This window comes from Amphiura filiformis, chromosome 1 (genome assembly GCF_039555335.1).
Source record: "Amphiura filiformis chromosome 1, Afil_fr2py, whole genome shotgun sequence".
Taxonomy (NCBI): domain Eukaryota; kingdom Metazoa; phylum Echinodermata; class Ophiuroidea; order Amphilepidida; family Amphiuridae; genus Amphiura; species Amphiura filiformis.
Window position 1 is genome coordinate 100903980 of NC_092628.1, and position 10634 is coordinate 100914613.

At 35.6% G+C, this 10634-nt stretch overlaps 1 protein-coding gene across 1 annotated transcript; it reads left to right on the forward strand.

The window, feature by feature from the left end:
- Positions 1–328: 328 nt before the first annotated feature.
- Positions 329–9001, forward strand: LOC140160479 (uncharacterized). Its single transcript, XM_072183715.1, has 5 exons — positions 329–422; positions 3115–3263; positions 5258–5377; positions 6042–6209; positions 7733–9001. The coding sequence occupies exons 1-5, from the start codon at positions 374–376 to the stop codon at positions 7943–7945; spliced, it is 699 nt and encodes a 232-aa protein (XP_072039816.1). The 5' UTR covers positions 329–373; the 3' UTR covers positions 7946–9001.
- The last annotated feature ends 1633 nt before the right edge of the window (positions 9002–10634 follow it).

Below are 10634 nucleotides of genomic sequence, written 5' to 3' on the forward strand. Positions count from 1 at the left end.
TATTTAATTCGTCGAAAGTTTGGGATTACCTGCGCATGGTCTGTATCATTCAGGAATTTTATGATTTGGTGCTTTGCACATTACAATGACCAGTAGTACATGCACGTCATAGATATTTAAACATACTTATTGCACGTCATGCGTTTATAGACTTACTAGTATTATTGTAGGCCTATTTTGCTTCTTATGAAGTGTGCCAAATATTTTCTGATTTCCTAAAAACTTGGTTCAACCAAACTGTCGCAACTGGAAATACCAACCAATCAATATCCGGTGAAAAGGCATAAAAGCAGAGTGATGGGAAATACCTTCAAACATTATAGCTATAATAGCGCATCAGATAGCAACACAGATAGTATTCAACTTATTCACAATGCATATAACACGGGAAATTAGGACGTCTGTAATTACACTATTCACGGGTAAGCAATAAACATATTCATTGTTATTATTATTTAAACATTTGTAACACGCCATTAGAGAGATTGCGATTTCCAAACGAAGCATCGAACGCCCGCGCAATCTATTCAAAATCACTCTACTGTGACGGGATTTTGAATAGATTGCAAGTACGTTCGATACTACGTATGGATCTGGTATGGAAATCGCAATCTCTCTAATAACAAGATTGCGATTTCCATACGTAGTTCGAAGTGGTTTTGAATACATTCCACGTACGTTCGATACGTACATGTATGTTTGGAAATCGTAATCTCTGTATTATCTTTATCGAACGCACTTTTCATTTATTATCTCTTTCTCTCTTCTCCTCCTCTCCTCTCTCTCTCTCTCTCTCTCCCTCTCTCTCTCCCCGTTCTCTCTCTCTCTCCTCCTCCTCCCTGCCTCCCTCTCTCCCTCTCTCTCCATCTTCTTTCTTTCTTTCTTTCTTTCTTTCTTTCGTTCTTTCTTTCTTTCTTTCTTTCTTTCTTTCTTTACTTAATTATAATATATAATAGAGGTTCGTGACGGTACCACATGTATTGGAAATGCATGTATTTGATCATTGTAATGATTGTTGTAATTTAGTCATAGCAAAAATTCCATAACCCAAAGTATTTCATATTTTAACAAGGGAAACCCAAAACTGTTTTTAATTTCGCTATAGGCCTAATGTTCGTATGCACAAAACAAGTTAGACCAGGTCTGACTTTAGACCTGATCTAACTACGAAGATCAGTCCTAAGGAGAAGGAACTTTGTGGTACTTGCATGTATATGCCTACCTTAATTCTATATTTCTACATGTAACTTATTATTAGATGGCTCTATTGAACTTTGCTAGGATTAAAGGAGGAAAACATAAGATTAAAGGGATCCCTCCCGAATTCCACAAATCTAAGTTCCTCCATAGTTAGATCAGGTCTAAAGTTAACTTGTTTTGTATACGGACCGGGTTTATTTCTCAAGGCAAGTCTACTGTCTGAATAAACCAATTCGGATATCCCATGATGAGACAACAAAAAATCATGCACGGGTAAATACCTGTTAATGTGACATTCTGATTTTATGTATGCTACATAATAGTTTGTGTAACTGCTCCTCCGAACATAATGCCGAACAATGATTACGAGCGTAAATAGGCCAATTTGATCATACAATATCATTCTGTTTCGCTCGCTCTGTAGAGTAAAATAATGCTATCACCATTTCAGCGTCGACCGCATGTAAAGTCTCAGCATCACCCGATAATGAGGGCCGAATGTGCCATGAAATGCGACAGGAAAACTGCTACGCACTTTTTCACGGTCTATCGCGTTACCGCGATTGCGAAGGCACGTAACGATCTATTGCGTATACGCGAAGGCACGCAACGCTGACGTGGTTGTTAGACACGGCACGATCGAATAATCGCCCCTCATGAATATGCGGGAATTCACAGCATATAATGCACGGGAACTTTGACTGTTGATACATGGTCTGTAGTAGTCTCCGGTCGACTGCTTGCGTGTGTATACTCCGAATTCTTCGCAGCGCACGCCGTCAATTTTTCTCGAATTTCTAGTTTTTGTATGATGGTAATGCCCAAATGAAAGACTTTAAAGCCTGAAGTGCTCTAATTACAGTAAAATGTATGTTCTTATAGATCTCCGGTTTTATTCGGAGTGATGGCTAATACGTCTCGTGCATGTGAACTGCCGTGCATGTGTATCATTGAATCAGTGACGTATAAACTGTGTGCATATCGCTCTTCGTCTTACGTCTTACCAAACGTCCCAGCTGCGTGAAGCTACGCTCAATAAGAATACATGTATCGGCTATCTAATATACGCATTGTAAATTGTGGCTCGAAATTAAAAGGGTACAATGAGACAATGTGATCAGTACAAATTAACATTTAATATGCAAATCACATATTATTCTTTTAATCAAATTGCTTTGTTCCCTTGTTCGGGTTATAGCAAATCTATAGCTGTTCAGTTTTTTTTAACAATTTTGACGATATTAATGGTGTTCTGCGTTAGCACATCACTCGGATAATCCCTTTAAGTTAATAAGATAGGTCTAATTTTGACAGATCAACGGAAGCAATTTGCCCATGACCTGCCGGTGTATCGGACACGGTTCTTGCAACACATCCCTGTTTAACTGTGAGAAAATAACCACGTGTACAATTAATTTTAGGTCTGATTTAATCATATCTTCTATATGTTTATAACATGTTTTGACGAAGATTGAATGAATTATGCAAAATAATTAGCAGAAAGTTTTTCACTGATTTATTTCATATATTTTAGTGTCAATTTTATCGGGTTATGTTATCAGAAAATAATAACCACCTGATCAATATTATCATTCAGAAACATAGTATTACATGCATCCAGTATGATAGTAGTGAAAAAATGCTCATGTGCTCAAATTAATTTGAAGAAAATATAGGTCATTGTCAAATAAAAACTGTGGTGTGGGTGGGTGTTTTGCTTTGTTTAGCTTGCACTCCCGCCCCTTCGAGGCTCGTGCATTAGACGCATCAACATCTCAGTACGCGTGCATCATTTTGTAATTTCACTCCCAACAAGTGATACGCGTTTATGAACCAATAATTATCCATGTATCCCATGTATTCGTATGATGTATGTCTATGTTATCATCGTCCCACTTTTTATCCTAATTCCAGCTGCCTTACTATGTTGCTTTCGAAGTGGTATGTGTCGACCATTGTCACGGAGATCTGTCAATGAAGGTGGACAACGTAACATCACCATGAATATGCTAGTTCATACTTATAATTTAATAACCAAGCAAAGGAGTTTACTAACAACTTACGTAAGTTTTGTTTTAATGTCATCATGTATTCGTAACGTAAAGCACAGTGTCGATTTTCATCATCAAAATTAATATATAATTGAAAAATAACACTTTGATGCTTTGCAAAAGTTCATTAACTACAAATAATGTACTTTGAAAACTTGCTTGATTGATTGTTGTTAATAAGTTATGCACGTTTACAAAAGTATTCGTCTTCTATACACTCACTATAAAATGATCAATGCAATTTTTGCCAAAGCTCACCACCATTCGCAAGATGCTCTGAACTACCAAATCGCAACAGTTTCAAATAGTTGCTAACCTTAATTCAACTCTACTTTGGTAGTGAAGAAATAAAGTAAAATACAATAAAAAGGTTCAAATAAAGGTAGACTACAATGCTGGCCAAAATGTGTTGGGACACTTATGAAAAACGTACACTTTGGAAGGCCTTATTTTCGTAATTTGTAACGTGATGTAATGGGTGGGTTTTTTTTGGTGTCAAGCCTATACATTTTCCTAACACCCCAATCCCCCCCCCCCTTTCCCACCAATCAATGTTGGGTGCCACTAGGCGCTAGTGACCAAAAAAGTAGGATTCACCGGGGGAGTGGGGGGGGGGGGCTTATTTAGATAACCCTCTCAAAACCGTCCCAACACTTATGGCCAACATTGTAGATAGGTTTGGACCTCTCACCCATCAAAACGGTTACGGGGGTAAGTGGTACAGGTAATCAAACAAAATAGTCATTTGACTAATTTACAAAATTCACAGATTTGGCACAAGTCTAGGCATCCAAAATATTGAGTATTATAGGCTGAGGACGTACTAATAATTTTAATATTTTAATTGCTATAAAAGACTTTAGAAAAAAGTGTTTTACAAAAATTAGAATCCACAACCTGAAATTAATCTTTGTACACTCTAAAATAAAGTAAGTTATATAAACAGAGGAAGAGGCTTACGCATCATACACTGGAACATGGAAACATTCAAACATTACAACTAGCGCACGAGATCAAATTAATGATGCTTAATCGTTATTCTTAATATATCAATATACAGGGAAAGAAGAATTACGCATCGCACACTAGCACATTTAAACATGAATTTACAAATGGAAACAATACTTGTTTGTACTGTTCACCCTTGACTGCTCATATCCATAAGTACCAGACTTGAGTCCTGTTTATCAGGGACAGTCTGTGTAGCTCAGTGGTTAGAGCGCTCGCCCGACAAGCGAGAGGTCTGGCATTCAAGTCCCCGCACAGGCAGGTATGTCCGGAGTTTTTTCTCTGGTATATCTGCCTATGCATGTTATGTTTCCATTTGTAAATTCATGTTTAAATGTGCTAGTGTGCGATGCGTAATTCTTCATTCCCCTGTATAAGTTATATACTGAAATATTTACCCATGCTGTCCATATTTCCTTGTTTAACATTGTTCTCTCACACTAAAAACTGTTGAGGACAACAGTTTTTAACGCATTCACGGCCATAATTAAAATTTGCATTTTTCAATGTCTTCAATTTTGAACACCCGTGTTAAAGAAATGAACACTGACAGAACACATTTTGCACACCTTTTTTGTAACAGTTTGGGAACACTATTTGATCTAGAACGTTCCAGAACACATAGATTAGACATGTTGGACGAGTGAATCAGCGTATGGAAGCAAGTAATGGCATGCCTTCAATTGAAAGTAATACTATCATTTTTCGGATGGGTTGATTCACTGTGGTTTTCCGGTACATATAAATTTGGTAATAAGGATGCAATGATTATGATGGAATGGGCATCCCCCGAGACTCAGTGTATTGTTTTTCAAATATAAAAAAAGCGAGCGCCAATTGCGAATTGTGAACGCTGCGTTGGTGTACGCAAAAAGGTTTACCTATCAAAAAGAAAATATTTTAAATATTAATCAGTAATATGGTAGTGGTAAAAAACCGAGAACTGTTTCAAGCTAAATACATGAACATATAAAATAAACTTTTGTGTTTTGTTACAGAGTACTGATTTAATGCGGAATAGTAACGGACAATATGCCCGACAAATACAACGCTGCCAGGTGCCTGGTGTTCATACACCCAATTTCCATTTCAACCACCTATCATTTTGGATACATATGGTAAGTACAAGTTCACAATAATAAAACGGTTTTTGAATGGGATGCGCCCCAAAATATCAGACGACACCTCTATAATATGCTGTCAACTTAACCTATTACTGAGACAAATAAAATATGATACAAATTATATAATTCTAAAAGCATGATGAACATGATGAAAATCTACAATGAGCGAATTTGCTTTAGGTAAAGGTACCGGAAGAATAAACTGTATGTGCATGTATACAACGGGGAATCCCCGCGACCTTCAGGAAAGACGTTGAACTTTCATGCAAGCATCAGGGCAGAAGTAGTCCACTTGCTCATTGTACTCTTGCTATTAGTACACTTAAGCATAAAACTCTGATTTGTATTCTCTCTTATGTACAATTGATAAATTTTCACATCTGATCTTTTCAGTCACCGTACTCCCTCTGTTTGTTAGCTTCCCAATAATTTTTTACTCGGGTTTTCGCGATCAATAAGAACTGGTAGATTCCAAAATCAGAGTTGTTCAGTATTGAAGTGAGCCAGTATAATTATGCGCATGTATGTTACTATCATGTCTGTCATTTGCGTGTTTAATAAGCATAAATAATGCTTGTTTGAATGAATTTGAAAAACAAAGATTGTCTCTTTGTTTTTAACCCTTTTACCAATTTGTTTTGTTTTATTTTCCATCCAGCCTGTTCAGGACAAAATGGTATCCCATCTAGAGGTTCTGCAAGGATTTCGTTCACTAATAAGTGCCACCAACCTTGATAATGAAGTACTGCATATAACAGGATTCGACAACCAAGCTCAGCATGTTGTAGCCGGCATTGACCATGTAATCGATTATATAAATCAATTGGTGAGTATTTCTTAACATACTTAAACGGTTGGTCTTATTCCTGGAATTGTGAAAAATTTTGGGCCTCATAACTGCCAAATTGTTGGTCTAAAGTATATAAAAGTATAGATATTTAGAATGGCAAAGACTTTTTTCGCGTAAAAATGTTTATTATTTAAATAAATTTTAACGTTTTTTTATGATTTTCTTTGTTAAAGCTGGTCACAATTAAAAAAATATATATATATAAATAAATAAATAAATAAATAAATAAATAAATAAATAAATAAATAAATAAATAAATAAATAAAAAAATAAAAAAATAAATAAAGGGTCCTAGATATTTATATCTAGTTTTCATTTATTGATTTTTTACTTTTTTCTTGTTTGAACATTTTAAACCAAATTTGACCTCACAGATGGATGCATCAAGTCTTTGCCAAATATGTATACTTTTCTATACTTTAGACCAACAATTTAGCAGTTTTGAGGCCCAAAGGTTTCCATAATTCCAGGGATAAGACCACCCTTAAGGTGAGGCATTTTCTGGAAACTAGAAAATACTCTTAGCATAATTTTAAACAGATTAAATGTGCAAAGCAAAATACACTGATCAATATCCTTCTTGTTTGAAGCAAATCGGACATGCGGTTTTCATACATCGATTTATATTTGTTTTGTTTTTATGTTTGTATCAATAATAAATATACGGTAGTTGATGTGCTAAAATGACTGAAAAAGCTTATTTATACTTTTGACAGTATTAAGCTAAATCACTGCATAAACGAAATTTTTCGAAATGTAAAAATGTAAACAGATATGTATAATAGCCCTATTTGTTTTACACAATGTGGACCAATTTATAGCGTCACACGTCATTGCGTTCAGTCACAATGGTTAATTATGCAAGAAAGGAGGCCGTTTTAAAAGTTGCACCTGAGTCCATAGCAGTCAGGTTTTCTTTAACAAACACATGAATAGACCTGGCCTACTGTATTGTTTGAGAGTTGACTCCTATGGACTCAGAGTCAGATGCAACTTTTAACACTGTTTAAAACGGTCTCTGTTTTACATAATGAACCATTGTGACTGAACGCAATGTCGTGTGACGCTATAGTTTGGTCCATTATGTGTAAAACAAATACGGCTACCCATACCTTTTTACACGTTTGCATTTTGTCAAATGTTTTTCAATTTATTTTAAAAAGTATTTAGGGGGGACTTATAAGTTGTGGACCCTATATTAAGATCGACGGTGTCAAAAGCTACAGAGAGGTCTAGCATATAAAGGAGGACAGCCTTCGCATCGTCAAGGGCACGAGAAAAATCATTGTGCACACATTGCAAGAAGCAATGACCGCCATCATAATATGTTGGATAATATAGTGAAACTTTGCGAAGAAAACAATGATCAGTTTTCATCAAACATGGCATGTATAAAAAAAATATGTTTGGGAGAGATATCATCGAGTTTGTTCCAGCACCAAATATTGCTAATACTTACATCTAACAAGTCTTCCTTATTGTTTTCATCTCCTCTTCAGATTGCCTTGGAGAATCTAAACGGAATCTCTAGAATTCATCCGCATGAAGAATGTAACCACACCGACGGTAGCTTGTCGCGTCTTGACGAGATACTTTATATTTTACAACAATTTAACACATATGCAACGGGTCCTCTAAGCGCTATATACCTAAATAACGGGTTTGAAATTGAATTAGAAATAGACACGGATCATCACATTTTGGTGAATTAATCCAGCGTTAATCATGACAGTACTGAATTATGTACTCGAGGAACAATAGGTGTATTCAAGCCCGTTATCGTATGCAATAACCAAAATGTTCATCATGTCTAATCCAAGCCCGTTATCGTATGCAATAACCAAAATGTTCATCATGTCTAATCCAATATCTATTCTTCTTGTTGCACTTCATATTATTTTGCTCTTTTTGTGAAACAAATTTCTAATTTATTTATAACATACCAAAGTTGTATTTTGTAAAACTAACCATGCCACGTCAGACAAGGAATACTACACGGTAGTTCTGGTTTGGGTTATAAAGGTTTACATGGGTAAGGTGCATGCGCGGGGCAATATTGCATAATGCATGCAATTACTTTTGAAGTTTGCAACTCATTTGAAGTGCAATTTTCTTTATAAATAATATATTTTGTATTCCATTCTGTGACAAATTTGTTTTCGAAAGAAAAGTAAAATGTTAACTTATATTTGTTGTTTTAAACTAGTTTTATTTACTAATTGATGGATAGTATAGTATAGAGAAATACCGTAAATATTCGACTAATGGCGCATATGGGCTCCCTTGACATAACAGAACTGAAATTTTACCCACAAACTAAATTCTCCCGTAAAAACCAAACCAGCAAATGAGGGCACATACCACATACTTTAAGTCTTGTTGGGATTTTCAGAGGAGGTAGCGCCCTATTTGTTCGTGAAATTTACTTGAAGGGAATGGAGCTCACGTGTGCCATAAAGGCGAATCTTTACAGACTAGCAGACTATACACATGATGCAGATTTGCAGACAATTTTGGACCATCTTTGGTGCCGGGTGTCTGTGTAATGACTAATGTAGTGGTTTAATGTATATGCCACAATTGTACTTTGTAAAGTTAACCATATATGGCTCGTACAACAAAGAATTTACTTTGTAAAGTTAACCATATATGCCTCGTAACACAAAGAATATTACACAGTGGTCCCCGGGATAGTGGTTCCGTAATATCTTGTCTGTCAATGCTTTGGGCTAAATGTTTGCATTGCTAGATGGAGAGGCATACGCTGGGCAATGGTGATTCAGAGATTCTCAGACAGCTTATGTTGCCAATCCCTTACACCCTAAAATTCAAATCAATATGCATTAAAAAAAATTAGATGTTAATGTGCATTTATTTATATATCGCGTGATTGAAACTTTGGAAACCCATGGTTAACTATATAGCAATGGACGCAGCTACGGGATAACAATTTACACCAACAGAACGAGTTATGTAGTTTATTTTATGAAATCGGCATAAGATAACTTGAGCTGTTTTATGTAAATTCTGAATTATTTGTGTTGAATTGACCGTATTGCTGATATATTTATTTTCATTAGACACGATTACTCATTGACCCTTTAAGTTTGTCCTGGGAAAATCTATCATACGGAAGTACAGGATTGAATAAGGTCTTTCTCTGATGTTAAACACCGAAGGTGCCTTCCTGCCAAAAATATCAATAGATTTGAAAGCCTGAAATGTTGGATGATTTCTTTTTGATTTGAGAAGAAAGATAAGTAGATAAAGTAGTTGTTTGCATTGACCGTATTTATATTCCAAAGTGTACTTAATTATAGCATGTTATTTATTATATATATATATGTAATATATTTATCTTTCGTATTATTGTACAAATGTGTTTAATTTATTCACATGCATGATATTCTGTTTTTTAACTCCTGAGCACTACCTGCCGATCTAACATTGCCTCTGATTGGTCAATTACATGATATTTTCATTTTACCAATCACCAATCAGAATGGAGTTTTGCAAATAATTCACCCCAATTGGTTTGGTGAAATTATTCTAACAATGTTGTTGATTGGTCCAATTGATAATGAAAACTCCTTTTTAACCAATAGACAGGTAGTTCTTATGGGGTTTTAGATGTTAGCTTAATGTAGATAGATGAATTTAAATTATTGACTGGAAGTGATTTTCTTTACTTCTTGAATTACAATACAAGTATGGCGAAAGAGAGAGGGGACTAGAAAGAGCTTTGGCAAAGCTATGTAATGTTACAACTTTATTTAGTAGCATGTGTTTTTTCTTCTAATTTATTTATGTATAACATGTATAATGTATTCAAATCATATTATGACCTACCTAAGCATGTGATCAGACAAAGAGAGAAGCATATGTCAGTACTAACATGAGAATTGTATTATTTGAAAAATTGTATTATTTAAATCAAAATGAAATTGAGTATGTATATTATCAAAAGGATTTGTGTTTGATTACAATTTGCTTTTACGGACCAATTTTGTTTTTATGTCTGAAATAAAACACTAACATAAACACCCCTCAATGTACTCCATCCAACACATCCACATCTACCACATTATCTCATAAACACCCCTCAATGCACACACCCCTACACACCCCACATCTACCACATTATCTCATAAACACCCCTCAATGCACCCCACCCTACACACCCCCACATCTACCACATTATTTCATAGACACCCCTCAATGCACCCCACCCTACACACCCCCACATCTACCACATTATCTCATAAACACCCCTCAATGCACACACCCCTACACACACCCCCACATCTACCACATTATCTCATAAACACCCCTCAATGCACACACCCCTACACACCCCACATCTACCACATTATCTCATAAACACCCCTCAATGCACACACC

Bases quoted from the DNA above. Each gene is read 5' to 3' on its own strand.
- LOC140160479 (XM_072183715.1), top strand. From the start codon at position 374: ATGCATATAACACGGGAAATTAGGACGTCTGTAATTACACTATTCACG. The intron at 5,378-6,041 runs GTAAGTACAAGT...TTTTCCATCCAG, and splicing joins TATCATTTTGGATACATATG to CCTGTTCAGGACAAAATGGT. The intron at 6,210-7,732 runs GTGAGTATTTCT...TCTCCTCTTCAG, and splicing joins TCGATTATATAAATCAATTG to ATTGCCTTGGAGAATCTAAA.